Source organism: Brassica napus, chromosome C1 (genome assembly GCF_020379485.1).
Source record: "Brassica napus cultivar Da-Ae chromosome C1, Da-Ae, whole genome shotgun sequence".
NCBI lineage: Eukaryota > Viridiplantae > Streptophyta > Magnoliopsida > Brassicales > Brassicaceae > Brassica > Brassica napus.
Genome location: NC_063444.1, coordinates 15,355,517 through 15,374,952, shown reverse-complemented (window position 1 = coordinate 15,374,952; position 19,436 = coordinate 15,355,517). Strand labels below are relative to the sequence as shown.

The following is a 19,436-nucleotide window of genomic DNA, read 5'->3' as shown; positions in this document are numbered from 1 at the left end:
TACTAATATTACTTTTATATTTACATACTAAAAAAATATTAAACCATATTATTGAACCAGGTTTGACCCGGTCGAACCATATTGAACCGTGACCCAAAATATTTCCGGTTCAGCTTCCGGTCCGGTTTTAAAAACACTGCCTTAAGATAAATTTAAATGAGATCTAACTTTTTTTCGTTCTGTTTTGCATGTTGGATACAATGATTTATATTCGAATAGGGAAAAAATAAGTGGAAAAGTTTTTGTTTAATAATCGTTAAACTATGAAAACTTGTTATAACAGTTCCTTAACATTTTTAAAAATTATATTTTTAACATGGTCGAAGTATATACTAGAATTACATAAAATTAAATAAGAATCCGCAAGCCAGTCATTTTTGATAAACCAAAATAACATATAATTGACCATTATTTTAGAATTGTTATTTGTTTACTTTTGGAAAAGAATTTTCTATACGCTCAAACCTTTTTAGGTATTATCAATTTATCGTTTTATAATTTCTTGTCTATTTGTTTTGATTTTCGTAGCAAATATTAATGAAGTTACTAGTAAATAATGAAGTATTGATTTCATGTTGATTTTTATATATTTTTGCCTATTTCTTATTATTGTATCAAAGGAAATATTGTTGTATTCAACATTTGTCCTATTTTAATTAATTATTTTGTAAGAAACCTTTGCGCTCTTCCCCTATTTATTAGATATATTTAAAATTAACTAGATTTTAACCCGCAAGTTCGTGCGGATATTTTTTCATTTTATAAATGAATTTGATATTGTTAGAAATGTTTTAAATTTATAATTTCTATTTTAGTATTATATATTGTGTAACTTAATAATATTATTGTTTATATTTTTTATTTGGTATTATTAATATATAGTGACTTATTTTTTTACTTTGTTATTAATTTTTATTACTTACTAATATATTTTCGAGTTAGGTACAATAAAATAACAATATGAAATAATTAAATAGATAATTTTTTTCAAAATATGTTTTCTCTTTAATATATACATTTTTGATCTAACATATTTTTAAAATTTATTTATTTATATTATAGAAAAATATATGTTTAAGATAATTTATATTTACATGTTGTGTTTAAAAAAATATAGTTTAACATATATTATTTTACTATTTTACGGCATTTATAAGTAGAAACACTGTTTTAATATTATAACCCTATTATTAGTAAATTTTATATATAGTAGCATCTATCGTATTATTTTAGTAAATTTTATTGATATAAGATTTTTTGTATGTTATGATATTAAGTTTTCTTTTTATTTTTAATTAAGATTTCAAAATAATAGATTGATTTAATTTTTACAACATATATTGTTTGTTTTCGTAGTGCATTTAATTTTTTTATTATTTATTATCTATGGTTTATATTTTGTAAAATTTAAAATATTATTATTTTGAGGTTGAATATTTATTTTCAAAATTTTATATTTTGTCAAGAAAATTTTGAAAAATTACACTACTGTTTTTGAGTTTGAAAGATGACATGAATTTTGAATTGTTTTTGTTACTACATTAATACATTATTTTATAAAAAATATTTGAATTTTGGTAATATTTTCTAAATATTTTTCAACAAGTTTTGTTATAATTAAACATTTATTTGTCATTAATATTTTTAATAAATTATTAAAATTTCATATTTTACTAATAACATTTTTTAAAATATTAGATGAACTAAAGGCTATTATAAACCATTATATAATGTATATAAACATTTTAAACAATATATTGTTGAGAGTTTCAAAAAACGAAAGATAATACGTAGTTGTAGATATAAAAGTTTAACCTATGTTAATAAATTTATTTTGTATAAAAATATTATATAGTTTACAAATTTAACTCATTTTAATGATGAGTGATAATTTATTTAAATGAAACAATTTAAAAAATTAAAATTTGTTAATTTACCTATTCAATATAATTTTGTCATATTTAATTTATATAGCACTTCTATTTTTGTATAATACATAATATAATTATAGAATTTATTAAAAATATATCAGATAATTTTAATTTTATTGTTTTATAATAAAATTTTAGTTAACATTAATTTATAATAATATTATATTACTAATTAAGAAATTAATTAATATGTTATTTTATAAAAATATTTAAATTCTTAAGTAAGTTTTTATTAGATTCTTTCTCAACAGATTTTTTTATAATTAAAAAAATCAAAATTTTAGTTGGTTTATTATTAATGTAAATAATCAAATATATCATATTCACTAATTTCTTAAGTGATCATACTATGACTTGTTAATGGTAGATAAAAATTGGAGCCTAAATTAATAGATTAGATATTACTAATTACGAAATTAATTAATATTTTATTTTATAAAATTATCTAAATTCTTAAGCAAGATTTTGTTAGATTATTTCTCAACAAATATTTTTATAATTAAAAAAAAATCAAATTTATAGTTGGTTTATTATTAATGTAAATAATCAAATATATCATATTAACTAATTTATTAAGTGGTCCTACTATGAGTTGTTAATGGTAGATAAAAATAGGATCCTAAATTAATAGATTAGATGTAAAATTATCTATTATTTATTTATTTATTTGACAAGTAAATGTGAAATATTTATTTTTAAAATTCGTTGAATGCTATTTAAGATTATTATATTTTACAAATGTTATTTAAAATTTATTTTTATAAAAGATAAAAATAAGAAAATCATACCGAATCTCTAACTTATTGGTTATATATCAAAAATTTTGTTTCCAAAGGATCGAAACAAACATCCCACTCTAAAAGCGTGCTTAGTAACAGAAACTTTTTTCTAAGAAGATTTCTTCTATATATCCTTAAAACCCTCTCTCACTTTCCTTACGTGAACCCTAATATTTTCTTTATCAGCTATCTTCCGACTCTAGAACTCCTAGAGCCAACAAAATCAAATACGTCATCAACCTCTCTCTCCTTCCGATTCAGTTTTATCAAATAATAGTTTCTTAATAAGCAGTAGAAGAATATTTTATTTCGTTTAGATCGATAATCCAGCCTTAATCCTTAGTTACCTGTGAGTAAGGGTTTATACATCGATCAATTTTTTGGAATGGATAATCAAGAGGTTGCTATGGATGTTGAAGCCCAGATCGAGAATAACAACGATGATCGTACCCTTCCTTTTTCAATATTTAAAAAGGCTAATCTTCCTATTACTTTAAAGGTAAATAAATCTATTTATTCATTGATACATACTCTATGAGTAAATGCTGATTTTTTTTTTTGAAATTTCTTTTGCTGATTTTTAACTTAAGATAATGTATGGAGAACGCACAGTGGTTCATTAGGTTAGACGTCTTAATTTGTGTCAGTGTATCTGCAAGTATGATAAATTTTCATCTTTATAGGGCACACATATACAAAATCCACGAATATTTTCGTTTCATTCTAAGATTTATAGCAAGCTTTTATCTGCATATGTTTAATATATATATACTATGCTGATTCAATTTTGCTTTTGATGTTTTGGAGCAGTTTGAGAATATTGTGTACACGGTGAAGGTGAAGGAACCAAAGAGCTGGCTGAGTCAAACCAAAGTCAAAACCGAAGAGATGACCATCTTGAAAGGCATAAACGGGATCGTTAAACCGGGAGAGATCCTAGCTATGCTTGGTCCCTCGGGAAGTGGCAAGACCAGCTTATTGACGGCTTTAGGAGGGCGGGTTAGTGAAGGGAAAGGGAAGCTCACAGGAAACATATCCTACAACAACAAGCCATTCTCCAAAGGCGTGAAGCGAGCCACTGGTTTCGTGACTCAAGACGATGCTCTTTACCCTCACTTGACTGTCACGGAAACTTTAGTCTTCACTGCCCTTCTCCGGCTTCCGAACTCTTTCAAGAAACAAGAGAAAATCAAACAAGCTGAGGCGGTCGTCACGGAGTTGGGTCTTGATAGATGTAAGAATACTATCATTGGAGAACCTTTCTTGAGAGGTGTTTCGGGTGGTGAGAGGAAAAGGGTTAGCATAGGGCAAGAGATTCTTATAAACCCTAGTTTACTATTTCTTGATGAGCCTACTTCTGGTCTTGATTCGACCACTGCTCAGAGGATTGTGTCCATTTTGTGGGAACTAGCTCGCGGTGGAAGAACGGTCGTGACAACAATCCATCAACCTTCTAGTAGGTTGTTTTATATGTTTGATAAGATTCTTCTCTTATCTGAAGGTAACCCGATCTACTTCGGGCTTGGATCCAACGCTATGGATTATTTTGGTAGCGTTGGATACTCCCCATCTGTGGAAAGGATTAATCCATCAGATTTTCTCTTGGATATCGCAAACGGTTAGTCTCTCACCTTGATTTATTTATCATTCATATAGCCTTTTGTCTCTTTGTTGAAACTAAAATTAAAACATGAACATATTATATCTATAGGTGTTGGATCAGATGAACTCCAAAGACCAGAGGCTTTGAAGGAAGCTCTAGTTGCGGTTTACAAGACAACTCTGTTGGACAATGTTATCAATGATCTTAAAGGACAATATGGTCATTGTACCCAATCAATAGAGAGTCTAGGAGATTCCAAGCATTTTGGGGACTGGCCAACGACTTGGTGGCAGCAGTTTTGTGTTCTCTCGGAGAGAGGCCTTAAGCATAGGCGACACGATTCTTTCTCTGGCCTAAAGATCGGTCAGGTTTTTGTCGTGTCTTTCTTATGTGGTCTCCTTTGGTGGAAAACGGATCTTTCACACTTACAAGATCAGGTATTTTAATATATAAATATAATACATGTATTTGCTCAAAAATAATAATAATAATATAATATAATATATATATATATATGTGATGCAATTACTTGTGGTTTATTGTTGTAGATAGGGCTATTGTTCTTTGTGTCATCCTTCTGGGCATTCTTCCCTCTCTTCCAACAAATCTTCACGTTTCCTGAAGAGAGAAGAATGCTTGAGAAAGAACGTTCCTCGGGCATGTACAGGCTCTCGTCTTACTTCATGTCCCGAATTGTCGGGGATCTTCCAATGGAGCTTATTCTACCAACCATTTTTCTCATAATCACATATTGGATGGCTGGTTTAAACCCGAAACCTGTAAACTTTCTTCTGACCCTTCTGGTCCTACTCGCCCACGTCCTTGTATCTGGTGGGCTAGGACTAGCCCTAGGTGCCCTAGTGATGGATCAGAAGACAGCTACGACACTCGGGTCAGTTATAATGCTCACGTTTTTGTTAGCAGGAGGATACTACGTTCGACATGTCCCAGTGTTCATCGCTTGGATTAAATACGTATCAATAAGTTACTATACCTATAAACTACTGATATTGGGTCAGTACACAGAGAGTGAGTGGTATCCTTGTGGTGAAATTGGGAACTCGAAGTGTCATGTTGGTGATTTTGAAGGTATTAAGCTTATAGGGTTTCATAGTGGATTGGCCTCTTCCTTTGCGTTGGCTGCGATGCTTGTTGGCTATAGAGTTGTTGCCTATATTGCTTTGATGAGAATTGGTAAGACCAAGGCTGGCTAATACTTTAGCTATCTCCGCCTTTTTTGGGTTTTAGGATTTTTTGAGTAAGATCGAATGTACAACTTTAATAAGTTCTTATTGCATTACTGTTTTTCATTAGAATCTTTAGTATAATCTATATTTGTGATGAAATATGATGAATTATGTTTCAAAATATTTTGGCCTCTTTTGTTGTTGTGTTTTGTGTAATTAATTGGTCCCGCTCAAGTGGTCCTCTGACAAGTCAAATCTCATTAAAGAGAGTTATATCAGAATCTAATAGTAATGTGAAGAACATGTTATGTGTGTGTTTTGTGTAATTAATTGGTCCCGCTCAAGTGGTCCTCTGACAAGTCAAATCTCATTAAAGAGAGTTATATCAGAATCTAATAGTAATGTGAAGAACATGTTATGTGTGTGTTTAAAAGGAAAGTTCAAAGCCAATTTAATGTTTGCTTATTGGTTTATACGTTCCAAGTCCAACACACTTTATGTAATTGTTCGTACATGTAAAGCAGTAAAGGTATCTGACCTCGCGCGTTTTCTAAATTCGAACGGCTAGCTGATGCAATTCTAGTGCAACTATATATGTTATTTGAATTGTTGGAAGAATGTGTTGAAGTAAAAATTATCTACATAGTCATTTAGACAAAAAAGAAGAGGAACCGTATAAAACCGTCGACCTTACCACCTACGACTAACATAGATGAGCCTAAAATTCAGAATGGAATTGTCACACCAATAACTCATATACAGACCACATTCTGCATATCTTTTACAAGTGGTTTTGAATTAATTAAGCGATGCATTTAGAAAGCATAATGTCTTTTTTTTTTCTTTTAGATAAAGCTTCGTGATCACCTCACGGTCCTCACCTTTTTTCCTTTAAAGCTTTAACAAACATGTAACTTCACAAAGACAGCATACATTACAGACAGGCAATATATATATGTGTATATGCGTGTACAACTCACAATTTGTTAGATGCGTCCATATACAGTAAAACCTTTTAAAAATAATATTATGACTTATAATTTTCTTAATTTACAAAAAAATTAAATATCAGAAAAATTATTACTGTATAAATAATTGTTTTTAGTCCTTTAATATTTAAGTACTCTTAAAATGATGTTATACTTATAAATTAAAATAAATATACTAATACAAAGATATAGAAAACCTTCCAGTAATGATGATAATAATAGTATCACTTATAGATCATTTTTATTGTGTTATGACTTTTCGTGTCATTTTTGTTGCAATTTATTCCCTTATAGATAATTTTGCTCGTTGAAACACACGTAGGAGTGCTTCAAGGCGGGAGTAGAGCCAACCGCATCGTTCTTCTAGAGCTTGTTCGGCCATGCTCGGCAACGACAATTCCAAGGTCTGTGGGGAGGTTGTTTTCTCCATTGCCCAAAAAGTCATATCACTGAGTTTTTTTAAAAACTCATTGCCTCCAAATCCATATCATTATATAAATATTTTTTGACCTTTTGTCAAGATTATAAGAATATTATACACTAACTGAATAGCGATCGCGGAGTTTCATTCAAATCAACACATTTTGCAGTTATGCGAAATCGTTGAACCAAACTCTTGTCGTATCTTTGCTAATATTCAAAATTATTTTCTTATAAAACAAATGGATGAGCATGTCCTCTCAATGAACAAGAATACTCCACGTCCACTAAAATCTAAAATTCAAAAGCAGTCGAAAACGAAATGCAATTATAATAATTAAAAGAGAAATAGAATAATCAAGAAGAAGAAGAATAAAGAATCAAAACTATTATATAAAGGCCTGTGAACTATCCAGCATGGTCTATTGTTTTCACTTGTCAACTTCTAAGGCCATTTATAGTATTTCTTGAGTGAAAGAAAACCTAATTAATCTTTTGATTTGAGTATAGAAATGGAATAAAATATATTCTCTTATGAGAACTGAGATTAATATTCAAACAAAAATTATCAAAACAATAGCCTCCTGGTTTTTGAAGTTTGTGAAAAAAATTAACAATAAAAAGACTCATACTTTAAAAATTAACCAAGCGTAGGAACAAAATAAATCAGACGTAAATTAATAGTGAAAATACATTTCTTCTACATTTACTTAGACAATCTCAGTTGTATAATTAGAAAACGATATTTTGTCATTATATTTCATTAATTTTCTCTAACCTATATACGTGTCTCAAGTTAACGTTGCCTTTCTATTTTTATAGTTAGAACTTTTGTAGTTTGTACACTTATTAAATAGTTTATGGTATTATTTTCATATTTATTTTTTGTCTAGTTTGACTATCTCATTCAAGGCTTGCCTAACTCTCCCAACACGTGTACATTTCACACGAGCAGGACATTGCCTTCCACGCATGTCTAAGCCTTGTTCAGTAGAGATTTATCTGTCGAATAGTTAGTGCTTCTTCCTTTTCTTTTTCTGACTGCAACGTAGTGAGTGCTTCATCAAAAGAAAAATCGAACTATTATTTGGAGAATCCTGATAGAGATACACATCGTTGTTAGCCTTTTTCAGAATTCTAGAAGAAAGGACAACTGGCTTGGCTTGACACATGTCAAATTTATTTCCTCTATTCCTGACGACGGTTCATGAACCCGAACGGCACTAACATATATAGTCGAATAATTGACTTTGAAAGCTTTGGTGATGTTACTATAACTAGCTAGAGGATGTGCTCAGTATAACTATTTATAAAGTTTTATTTGTCACGAATGAACCAAGAAAAAAATAAATTACTGCGATAATGTTTTCTCATACTAAAAATACATATACACAAGAATATTACGCACATTTATCTCGCTCGAAAAGATTGTACAGCTCAGTCGGCAGTTGCATGTACGTGGCTGTATGTCAATGGTCCAAATGGTCCACAAAGAAAATCGTGTTTAGATTTTACAACAGTAAGACAAGAACGACCGTACTTATCCTCGAAGAGCCTTTGCTTTTTTTTTTTTTTTTTTTTTTTTTAAACTCTGGTATCTGGACAGTAACAGCTCCAACCTGGGTGGCGGACAGTGCACCTCTGCCTCTACCACCAAGCTACGAGCTTGGTTGAGCCTTTGCCTTTTACACAGCCTATATATAAAGCAGCTACTTGCATGGTTGTCTAAAAAAGAGATCGACGAACTTAAACATCTAAACACATTATTTTATCTCCTGAAGAATCGAAGTAGAGAAAAAAATGGGCGTTAGAGAGAAGGATCCGTTAGCCCAGTTGAGCTTACCTCCGGGTTTTCGTTTTTACCCGACAGATGAAGAGCTTCTTGTTCAGTATCTCTGTCGGAAAGTTGCAGGCTATCATTTCTCTCTCCAGATCATCGGAGATATCGATCTCTACAAGTTCGATCCTTGGGATTTGCCAAGTAAGCAAACAGTAGAGTGTTATTTTTAATTTTGTGTTTAATTTGAGAAAATGTTAAAAACTAAGAGACTATTATTGTAAAGTTGATTACTTTATGGTGTTTTGTGATGTGTTCGCGCGCAGGTAAGGCCTTGTTCGGGGAGAAGGAATGGTACTTCTTTAGCCCAAGAGACCGGAAATATCCGAACGGGTCAAGACCCAATAGAGTAGCCGGGTCAGGTTATTGGAAGGCGACGGGTACGGACAAGATCATCATGTCGGAAGGTCACCGAGTCGGGATAAAAAAAGCTCTGGTTTTCTACGCCGGGAAAGCTCCAAAAGGCACGAAAACAAACTGGATTATGCACGAGTATCGACTCATCGAGCATTCTCGTAGCCATGGCAGCTCCAAGGTAACAACAACACACAGATTAAATATAGTAAAAACATAAATCGAAATCAAATCGCTAAACTCGTTCTCTTACAGTTGGACGATTGGGTCTTATGTCGAATCTACAAGAAATCGTCAGGATCTCAGAGACAAGCTGTTGCTTCTCCGGTACAAGCTTGCCTTAAAGACCACAGCACGAACATGTCGTCGTCGCCGTCTTCTTCGTCTCAGCTCGACGACGTTCTTGATTCGTTCCCGGAGATGAAAGATCGGTCTTTTGATCTTCCTCGGATGAATTCTCTCAGGACAATTCTCAACGGGAGTTTCGAATGGGCTAGCTTAGCAGGTCTTAATCCCATGCCTGAGCTAGCTCCGATGACCAACGGTTTATCGAATTACGGAGGTTACCACGCGTTCCAGTCGGCGGAGAGCGGGTGTAGAAGTTCGCAAGTCGATCAGGAGCAGAACTCGACCGAGTTGACTCAGAATTTCGGGTACAGCTCGAGCGGGTTCGGACATTCGGGTCAAATGTACGAGTTTAGGCAATGAGAGATGGGATAATGTCACATATGAGTGGACGCGGTAAAGAAAAAGTAAAAAAATCCTAGAGTGGCAATTATGTAAACAAATAGAGAATTATAATGGGCCTTAACCGATTCGGTTAGGCTTAGGATTCCAGAAAGCGAAGGCCTTGAGATTAGTTTTGACCTAATTTGACGGGCCGAAAATGTAATAGCTCACACTACGTTAATGGGCTCTTTTGAAATTATTTCTAACAGGAGAAAAGTAAATAAATATTATAAAGATAAATACATGTCCAAAGCGCTGCGTTGCGAATAAGTAAAAGAAAAAAATTATTGCGGTGAGCGTAGATCGAACACGCGACCTTCAGATCTTCAGTCTGACGCTCTCCCAACTGAGCTATCCCCACATTGCGAAAAAACACGTTAAAGTATTTAAATAGGCTTCAAATATTTATCTTATAATCGAAGTTACGAACTTGAGTGTTGGTTTTTGGCAAACAAATTCAGACGATGGCTTTGATCCCTCAGATGATCCTAAATAGAAATAATATAGAAATACGCATCCATGTGTGTATTTATGTCCTTGACATTGTTGCTACATTTTGATCTTTGTTTACAGTAGTAGCCCCAGTTTACGACTTGTAATGATTTGTGTAAATAATCATTCCTGGTAACAAATATTCCCATATGATAAAATCCATAAATATTAAAAAAATTCTGAAACTAAAGGAGAAGTACAAACTTGTAGAGATTATTTTGCTAGCATAAGCACAAGAACAAAAATAGACTACCCAACCTTGAACCTTAAAAAACTTTTCGCTTTGAGTTTAGAACAAAATCATTCATACAATTTCTTGGCGGAAAGAGTTCTCTGTTTTTTGGAAACGTTCTTGGAAGCTTTCTCTTCATACTTGTCGTTCTTTGCTATAGCTTTAGCCACAGCTTTCACCTTCCTTGCATTCTTCGTTCTCTTCATCGGTTTTCCTTTCTTCGCGCTTGTCCTAGAGAAAACATGAAATAAGCATCATAATTAAACGTAAGGGCAGATGCAAACTCAGACCAGAGCAAATTCACAATGGAAACTTGTAGCCAAGAGAAACCCAACCAAAGATTTATACAAATCTAACTAGCCAAACCAGAAATCCAAATTGATTAATAATATGATAATTTTTCGATCCAAGTTAACAAGTAATGAAACTTGAGCTTACAGGTTACGAGTACGAGCAGCGAGTTTGGCGTCTCCGGTCTCCGAAGTGTCCATGGCTAACCAAATCAAAGAATAAAGATTTGAAAATTAAACATCTGAAGAAGTCGAAGAAACGAGTAATAATAAGCAAAAACGCGATTTTCACCTTGGGGAGCAGATTCAGAGACGCTCTTAGTTTCAGACACATCCATGGAGGAAACGGCGTCGTCGCCTCTCTTCTTCTTGTTCCTGCTCTTCGTCATGGCGCCGATTTTGGTTTCTCGGCTTAGGGCAGGCAGGCGAGAACGAAAAAATCAAAACGAATTGAGATTACTTAACCTATTGTTGGAGCGGGTCAATCTACTAATACTCGGGTCCCTTTATTGGGCCTATAGGTTTCTGCTTAAAGCCCATTCGATTATTTATTTTCAGAAGAAGAAAAATAAATATTTCTTTTTTTTTTTTGAAAAAAGGCTTAAAAAAAATATTTCTTCATCGTTGCGCCTCGTTGGTTTTTCAAATTCTTTCTCTCTGGAATCTCTCTCTCCCTCTCTCCTTCTCTCTCTCTCTAATATTTTTCTTCTCGTTGGCAAAAGGTTCAGTTTTTTATTTACGTAAAGGTTTTGTTATTTTATTTTTTTTGTTTTTCAGTTTGATGTTCATAGTTTTTTCTGTTTGGTTAATTGTTTTTTTTTTTCCTGTTTGGTTAATTGTTACGACAAACTTTCCATATCTGCAATGTTGAGAGATTCTCCGTTATAATTTTTTTTTTCAGATTCCAATGTGTCTGTGAATTCTAGGGAAACCAATGACTATACCGCCGTCTCCTAGGATGAAAACTACACCTGATGAGACGATGGAATCTCTTAGCCAACATGATGATGCGTGCGAGAGGTTGAAGGATTATAAGTCTCCGTCCCTTCCCTCTCGACGCGCTTCACAAATGCCCTCGAATCGTCAATCGCTTCCGACGAGCCTCCGTGATACGATTTGTCCGGAGAGAGATACCAAAGAGAAGGATTGGAGCGAGAAAACGAGGACAGAGGAGCAGATCTCGGAGCCTGAATGGGTCAATAACGTCGAGTTTTTCATCACCAAGGTGAGATTACTTCTTTTGCAAGTTTCGCTGATCATTATTACAGGTTTTTTGCGTTTTTAAACTGCTGCTCTGTTTTGATTATTACAGAAACTTGGTGTTTGGTGTCGAGGTCCTAATGGGGAGTGGCACTTGGGGAAGATACAATCTGCTTCTGGTGATGCGGCTTGTGTTGTCTTGTCCACCACGGAAGTAAGTTCTTTTAATTTTTTTTTTTAATTCATATAACATGGATTTGTAAAATTTGGTTATCTTTAAAGGTTGTGGAAGTATCAATGAAAGAGATTCTCCCTGCAAACCCAGATGTTTTGGAGGGAGTTGATGACCTTATACAGCTTAGTTACTTGAATGAACCATCTGTTCTTTACAACCTCAGAGTCAGATACTCACAAGACTTGATTTACGTGAGTTTGCTCCATAAAAAAAAAATCTGGTTTTGTTTTTGATTGTTCTTCATTTTTTTTAAACAGAGTTTCATGTTTCTTTTCTTATAGAGTAAAGCAGGACCAGTTTTGATTGCAGTGAATCCGTGTAAGAATGTTCAGATTTATGGTAACGACATTCGATCAGCCTATCAAAAGAAGGGTTTGGTTGCTCCTCATGTTTATGCAGTGGCTGATGCAGCTTTTGATGAGATGATGAGAGGTCAGCATAATAATCTTCTTTTTATTTCTTCTCTAGTTCTTTTCCATGGTGTTCAAATAGTTATTTTCTGGTGTTTGCATTTTGAATTTTTCCTTTATGCAGAGGAGAAGAACCAATCTATTATCATAAGGTACAACGAGGCCTTCTATTCTGAATGTTTTTTTCTTTCTAATATATGATAGGAAAAACTAATTGATAGTATCATTCCATATAGTGGAGAAAGTGGAGCTGGGAAAACTGAGACAGCAAAATATGCAATGCAGTACTTGGAAGCTCTTGGTGGAGGTAACTTTGGGGTGGATAATGAAATCCTAAAGACTAACTGTATACTTGAAGCTTTTGGGAATGCTAAAACATCAAGAAATGATAACTCTAGCAGATTTGTGAGTAAATTTTACATACATTTCTTGATGTTTTAAGGATAACTCACATTATGTAAACCGACAAGTGGTCCGGATTCATAGTAGATCTGTTTTGATGCAGGGAAAACTGATGGAGATTCATTTTAGTGCAAAGGGAAAGATATGCGGTGCCAAACTTGAAACTTGTGAGTAAAGAATTTAACATTTGTCTGATTCTTTGTCATATTTTCTTGAATATTGGGCTCACATGCATTTTTGTTTCCTGTGACTACTTGGTGCTGAATGACCCACAGTTCTGCTAGAAAAGGTAATTATTTTTGTTGAGAAGTTTTAATCAAATTCCACAAGTTAGCTATTCATGGACTAATATGTAGTCTATTTGGATCAGTCAAGAGTAGTGCAGCTGTCCAATGGCGAGAGATCCTACCATATCTTTTATGAATTGTGTGCAGGTGCTTCACCAATTCTTAAAGGTAACATTTCAAAGTAAAATGTAGACATATATAAACTTAACTTTCTCATGGCTGAGAAGCTAGAAGTTGCTAGACCATTCCTTATGGTTTTACTCGCAGAGAGATTGAACCTTAAAGCAGCAAGTGAATACAACTATTTGAACCAGAGCAACTGCTTAACCATTGATCGCATCGATGATGTTCAGAAATTTCACAAATTGATGGTAACTCCTTCTGTTTCCTGTGCCTTTCTCTGTTTCCAATGTAGTAAATGCCAAAATTTTGTAATTTCTTATTTCGTTAGAGATTGCTTTGTCATTGTAGGAAGCTTTCAACATTGTTCAGATTCCTCAAGAATATCAAGAACGCGCATTTGCACTGCTTGCAGCTGTATTGTGGTTAGGGAATGTATCTTTTGAAGTCATTGACAATGAAAACCATGTGGACGTGGTAGCAGATGAAGGTAGAATACATTTTCTTGTCCTCTATCATGTTGAATTACTGAACTAATGATGCTTATTATTTTCCTCTTGCTTATGACAGCTGTCACTAACGTAGCTATGTTAATGGGATGCGACTCAAAAGAGCTTATGGTGGTTTTGTCTACATGCAAGCTCCAAGCTGGTAGAGATTGCATTGCTAAAAGACTGACACTGCCACAGGCGACTGATATGAGGGATTCACTAGCGAAAATCATTTATGCAAGCCTTTTCAACTGGCTTGTTGAGCAAATAAACACTTCACTTGAAGTTGGTAAATTAAGGACAGGAAGATCTATTAGTATCCTTGACATATATGGTTTTGAGTCATTCAAGGTTCGTAACCTTGCTCTAGATTTGTTAGTCTTTTATTTCATTTTGACTGTGTAATGATCAGGTCTCGTTGGTTTTAGAATAATAGCTTTGAACAATTTTGCATAAACTATGCAAATGAAAGACTGCAACAACATTTCAACCGACATTTATTCAAACTTGAACAAGAGGTGATCTTCTTCTCTCTGAAGCTTAAACTGTATGTAAATGTGTTTAATCTTATCAGTTAAATCTTCACTGTTCAGGAATATGAAGGGGATGGAATTGATTGGACTAAGGTCGAATTCAAAGACAATCAAGAGTGTCTAGATCTTATTGAGAAGGTAATATCTAGCGTGCCATCTTTAGATTTGGTACTCATTCTTGTTTTTTTTCTTCTATATTTTTTAAAAGACCATCTTGCACATATGATTGCTAGTGCAGAAACCCATTGGTTTGGTATCACTACTAGATGAGGAATCAAATTTTCCAAAGGCAACTGATACGACGTTTGCCAACAAGCTGAAGCATCATTTGAAGGCTAACTCTTGTTTCAGGGGAGAAAGAAGAGGTCATGGCTTCAGAGTTAGTCATTATGCCGGAGAGGTTAGTTTATTACACAAATCAAACAATTTAACGCTGCATGTTGTTTAGCTCTTATTTAAACTTGGGGTACTTATGAGAGTTTATTTACATTATGGTGTTTAATTAATAGGTTCTCTATGATACAAATGGCTTCCTGGAAAAGAACAGAGATCCACTGCATGTTGATCTTATCCAACTTTTGTCATCATGTAAATGTCAATTACTGAACCTGTTTTCTTCTAAGATGCGTGACAAGTCTCTAAAGCCAGCGTCCTTGTCGGAATCCATGAATCAAAGTGTTATTACAAAGTTTAAGGTAACATGGCTTGAGTTTTGCAGTTGAAACCTTACTTCTCTTACATTCAACTCTCTTTCTTTTTTTTTGCTTACAGAGCCAACTATTCAAGCTGATGAACAAGTTAGAAGAGACCACTCCTCACTTTATTCGATGCATAAAGCCAAACTCAAATCAGCTTCCTGGAATTTACGAAGAGAATCATGTTCTACAACAGCTTAGATGTTGTGGCGTTTTGGAGATTGTTAGAATATCAAGATCAGGATATCATACTAGGATGACACATCAGGATCTTGCAGCAAGGTTTGGTCTCTCAACTTTCACTGTTCCCCTTTTTGTTGATAGTTCTCTTGTTACAAACAACTCTCATGCATTCCTAAGCTTTTTTTTTTGTCATTGTTGGCTTGTGCATGGACTAGATATGGATTCTTACTGGACACAAAACTCTCCCAGGATCCACTTAGCACATCAGATTCTATTATGAAACAGTTCAATCTTCCTCCTGAAATGTATCAAGTTGGATATAGAAAAATATACCTTCGAACCGGGCAAGTAAGTTATTTTTACCTGAAGATATATTATGAATTGGTTTCATTATCTATCTACAATAGTAACACTTTCATATTTGTATTCTAATAGATTGGCCTACTTGAGGAAAGAAGAGAATATGTTCTGCAGGGTGTAATTGGATTACAGAAGCATCTTCGTGGTTACAAGTCTCGTGAATACTTCCACAATAGGAAGAAATCAGCATTGATACTTCAATCTTGTAAATCGTTGACATATGTCTCATGTTAACTTTATAGATATGCTTATTTGAATTTTTGGCTAAATTGTTCTGTTTTCACAGATATCCGCGGTGAAAATGCCAGGAGAAACTATATTGTGATGCAAACACCGGCCACAGTTTCCTCAGAAGTAACTAAAGAGCTTGATGCAGTCATTCACTTGCAATCTGGTAAAAATCGGTATCTGATGGCATCAAAGAACTTTGCCTTTCTATCTTGGATAATAATTTTTGAATCAGTTCGCTCTTTATGTAGTGGTACGGAGATGGTTCGTTCGTAAGCAGTTAAAAAACAGTGTGGAACTGAAGAAACAATCACACAATGAGAAGAAAAAAACGAGAAGAAAGTCAAGGAGGAAGGTTTCAGAAGTCAAGGTAATATTTTTTTTGCATGATGTATGCTATTACTATGTGTCTCTAAGTTATCTAAACTTTATTTCATGTTTAGGATCTTCCTTTAGAGAAGTTTCAAGTCCAACCTTGGGATCTAGCTGATCTCCAGAACCGGGTTCAGAAAGTCGAAACAGCTATAATGCAGAAGGAAGATGAAAACACTGCATTGAAGGAGGAGTTGCAGCGGTTTGAGGAAAGATGGATAAAGCACGAAACAAGAATGAAGTCAATGGAGGAAACATGGCAAAAACATATCTCTTCAATGCAGGTAAAAGTGGCTAAAGAGTGTTACACCCATCACTCATTTACATACTTATGATTGTAATATTATCTCTTTACCTTCAGATGAGTCTGGAAGCTGCATGTAATATTATGACTCCAGACAAGACTGCGAGTCACGGTAATGACTCAGAGGACACAATCTCCCCTGGAACTCCAACAAAAGAGCTCAAGGGTGGTAGCTTGGATGATGTTAAGGATATTTATGTAGAAGTTGATCAACGTAGAGTTGTATTCGATGAAGATGTGAAGCGTCATGTGGAAATAGACGAACTGGAACAAGTGTCGATTGCAATCGAGAAGCAGCATGCAGAAGAAGAACTCAGTAGACTGAAGTCAAGATTTGAGAAGTGGAAGAAAGATTACAAAGCGAGACTACGAGGGACAAAGGCAAGGCTCCGGTTAAATGGACACAGGAACTGGTGCGGCAAGAAAAGCTTTTGAAGTTAGATCTCGTTCTCATAATCATCTCATGTATCGAAATTCATATTAGTTTTAGGAGTTTTAACCATGTAAATTCCACAATTTAATCAAATTAACTATCTCTATAGAGTTACAAGCTAGCCGTAGGGTAAGAAAAAAAACCAAGCAAAATTGATCTATGATCGCATGGTTTCACACAGAGTAAATATTATGCTTCTGTCATGACTATGGACTTTAATTTGATGACTAATTCAGCTATGTAGCCTCCAAAAAAAACTTGTGTTTTCATCAACTTGAAGGTGGAGGATCTATTTTACATCTATTTTTTTAAGCAGCTAGTTGGATCTTAAACAATGAAGCAAAGAAAAGCTACTATCTAACAAAAAAAAAGCTACTATCTAACACCTTGAGACTAACTCGTCCTTTTAAAACTTTTTGCACAATGTGAATGTTCTTACAGAATCAGCCTTGAGTATAATTCTTTAGCTATGTGTGGAATAGGACATTCTTTAAGCTATCTTTCTAATAAAATGGTTACAAAATTTGTTGAAATGCATATTTCTTAGCTATGTTTTGGGGTTTTATGTAGTTTCATTAATAAAGTCTCCAGTTGTTTTCTATTCGCTTTTAGATATATAATTTCTCTGCAAATAATCACAATCAGATATAAAATTGTATACTATTATACTATGCATGGTACTAGTAATCACAATCCAGTCTGCTTTTGAACTTATGTGCAAAACTTACAAAATCAAAATCACAATGCAAAGACTAGTTTCAACATTTTTTATTCTTTTTCTTTCTGACTCCAAAAGCAAACAGAAAAATGTTAAGTACAAACCGGAAAAACGATTGAAAATGACTGAAAATGCTAGAATGCATTTTGATTTAACACTAAATAGATCCAAATATAGACTTGATAATTATCACAATGTGTCTGAACTGGTTAGACTGTTGGTCCGGACGCTACTTCACCAGCTGATCCCTTAAAGAGTAAAATGGTAAGGTTGCCAACGGAGAAATGGATGAAGCAGCCACTACAATGAGTCAAGAACGATCCGAAATGCGTCCCCGCAATACACTGCCACCCCAATCCGTATTTTCTATCAAATTCCTGAAAATTTTGAAAAATATATCAAAAATCTTTTTCTTTTTTTTTTTTGTACCTACCGTCTACATATATGATGAAAAATATATCAAAAATCTGTATACCAATGACCGGGAAAGCTACTGGTGGAGTTTGTTATAACATTCATTTTCATAATTTAATTTCATATATCATATATGTAGACGGTAGGTACATATACATGTCCAATCAATATTTATACGCTGACACACACTAAGGTTATATTAGAAAATATTTATACATTATATAACATGTACAGAAATTTTTATTTGTGAACCTTCTTGATGAAACGGGCGATTTGAGTGGGTTCGGTGACATCAAAGCAATCAAGGGCTTTGGCAGCCAAACTAAGAGCATCTTCCTTCATTGTTTGCTTCATATCTGTCTCACCCATCACTGCTTTCCCTTCTAACATCCTTTTACTTTTTCTTAAAGTGATTATTTAGCTTGAGAAATATAAGAGAACCAAGTGAGTTTATGCAACGTATATATGGAAAAAAATGACAGGGTGGAATGTGAATGAAGCTCCTAGATAGTGGTGGAGATTTAGTTGGAACTTACAAGAAGTTTGTTTTGTTTTTTGGTTGGTCGTGTAAATTCATCAACCACATGGATTTGCATGTACAGGTGATATGTGGTCAAAACAAATCATACAATCGATTTCAAATATGAATTTATACAACATAGATCATTAGCTATAATCATTAGCTGATCATTGTATTTGGATTTGGTTCAAGGGTTATATTTTTTTTGGTCCCATCACAATTTTTTTGAATTTTCTTCTCTTGACAATTGTCTCATAAATTAGGGTGAGATAACTTTTTAGAATAAATTTCTAGTTATCCTATTGAACTATACTCCCTCCGTTTTTTAATATAAGTCGTTTTAAAATTGTGCACATAGATTAAGAAATCATTAATTTTTTATATTTTCTAAACAAAAACATCATTAATTATTTAGCTAACCACAAATCAACCAATAATAAAATAGAAGGTATATTATCATTGGTCATATAACATTAAGTGTTAATAAATTTTACATAGAAAACCAAAAATATCATATAATTTTGAACATAAAAATTTCTTTAGAACGACTTATATTAAAAAAACGGAGGGAATATAATATAGTTGAAATATGGTAATTATGTATATGAGAGTTAAGTACACATTAAGCAAAATCCCTCTGATCTCATGTGAGAGTTAAGTAAACGACTTATATCCTGTACAAAATCAC

The 19,436-nt window shown here is 33.6% G+C and overlaps 5 protein-coding genes, 1 long non-coding RNA gene and 1 other non-coding gene across 8 annotated transcripts; 3 read left to right on the top strand and 4 right to left on the bottom strand.

Annotated features, from left to right (window-relative positions):
• The first annotated feature begins 2,851 nt into the window (after positions 1 to 2,851).
• Positions 2,852 to 5,681, top strand: LOC106374486 (ABC transporter G family member 9). The gene is made up of 4 exons (XM_013814499.3): positions 2,852 to 3,209; positions 3,521 to 4,328; positions 4,422 to 4,750; positions 4,862 to 5,681. The coding sequence occupies exons 1-4, from the start codon at positions 3,096 to 3,098 to the stop codon at positions 5,525 to 5,527; spliced, it is 1,917 nt and encodes a 638-aa protein (XP_013669953.2). The 5' UTR covers positions 2,852 to 3,095; the 3' UTR covers positions 5,528 to 5,681.
• Positions 5,682 to 8,240: 2,559 nt separating this feature from the next.
• Positions 8,241 to 9,452, bottom strand: LOC125580169. The gene is made up of 2 exons (XR_007317912.1): positions 8,981 to 9,452; positions 8,241 to 8,875 (listed from the first exon to the last, which is right to left on the bottom strand). It is a non-coding gene; the product is annotated as an uncharacterized LOC125580169 (long non-coding RNA).
• On the top strand, positions 8,650 to 10,069 carry LOC106376095 (NAC domain-containing protein 72). Of its 2 annotated transcripts, none has more exons than XM_013816141.3 (3): positions 8,650 to 8,890; positions 9,013 to 9,281; positions 9,356 to 10,069. In XM_013816141.3, the coding sequence occupies exons 1-3, from the start codon at positions 8,710 to 8,712 to the stop codon at positions 9,806 to 9,808; spliced, it is 903 nt and encodes a 300-aa protein (XP_013671595.1). In that variant the 5' UTR covers positions 8,650 to 8,709; the 3' UTR covers positions 9,809 to 10,069. The 2 variants fall into 2 exon arrangements, with proteins under 2 accessions (XP_013671595.1, XP_013671596.1); XM_013816142.3 differs by having other exon boundaries at positions 8,710 to 8,901; positions 8,973 to 9,281.
• Positions 10,070 to 10,117: 48 nt separating this feature from the next.
• TRNAF-GAA lies at positions 10,118 to 10,190 on the bottom strand. Its single transcript has one exon. It is a non-coding gene; the product is annotated as a tRNA-Phe (tRNA).
• Positions 10,191 to 10,469: 279 nt separating this feature from the next.
• On the bottom strand, positions 10,470 to 11,314 carry BNAC01G19540D. The gene is made up of 3 exons (XM_013816143.3): positions 11,136 to 11,314; positions 10,992 to 11,046; positions 10,470 to 10,784 (listed from the first exon to the last, which is right to left on the bottom strand). The coding sequence occupies exons 1-3, from the start codon at positions 11,230 to 11,232 to the stop codon at positions 10,622 to 10,624; spliced, it is 315 nt and encodes a 104-aa protein (XP_013671597.1). The 5' UTR covers positions 11,233 to 11,314; the 3' UTR covers positions 10,470 to 10,621.
• Positions 11,315 to 11,430: 116 nt separating this feature from the next.
• LOC106373194 (myosin-4) lies at positions 11,431 to 17,360 on the top strand. Its single transcript, XM_022694807.2, has 24 exons — positions 11,431 to 11,565; positions 11,745 to 12,068; positions 12,156 to 12,257; positions 12,326 to 12,469; positions 12,560 to 12,710; positions 12,813 to 12,840; positions 12,925 to 13,093; positions 13,194 to 13,257; positions 13,366 to 13,379; positions 13,461 to 13,545; positions 13,645 to 13,748; positions 13,849 to 13,987; positions 14,068 to 14,339; positions 14,417 to 14,506; positions 14,582 to 14,659; positions 14,760 to 14,921; positions 15,031 to 15,216; positions 15,293 to 15,498; positions 15,615 to 15,747; positions 15,835 to 15,964; positions 16,046 to 16,153; positions 16,239 to 16,357; positions 16,431 to 16,643; positions 16,721 to 17,360. The coding sequence occupies exons 2-24, from the start codon at positions 11,778 to 11,780 to the stop codon at positions 17,096 to 17,098; spliced, it is 3,366 nt and encodes a 1,121-aa protein (XP_022550528.1). The 5' UTR covers positions 11,431 to 11,565; positions 11,745 to 11,777; the 3' UTR covers positions 17,099 to 17,360.
• A 492-nt stretch (positions 17,361 to 17,852) lies between these two features.
• LOC106374485 (dynein light chain 2, cytoplasmic-like) lies at positions 17,853 to 19,026 on the bottom strand. The gene is made up of 2 exons (XM_013814498.3): positions 18,481 to 19,026; positions 17,853 to 18,191 (listed from the first exon to the last, which is right to left on the bottom strand). Exons 1-2 carry the CDS (start codon positions 18,616 to 18,618, stop codon positions 18,024 to 18,026), a joined length of 306 nt encoding a protein of 101 aa, XP_013669952.1. The 5' UTR covers positions 18,619 to 19,026; the 3' UTR covers positions 17,853 to 18,023.
• Positions 19,027 to 19,436: the final 410 nt, after the last annotated feature.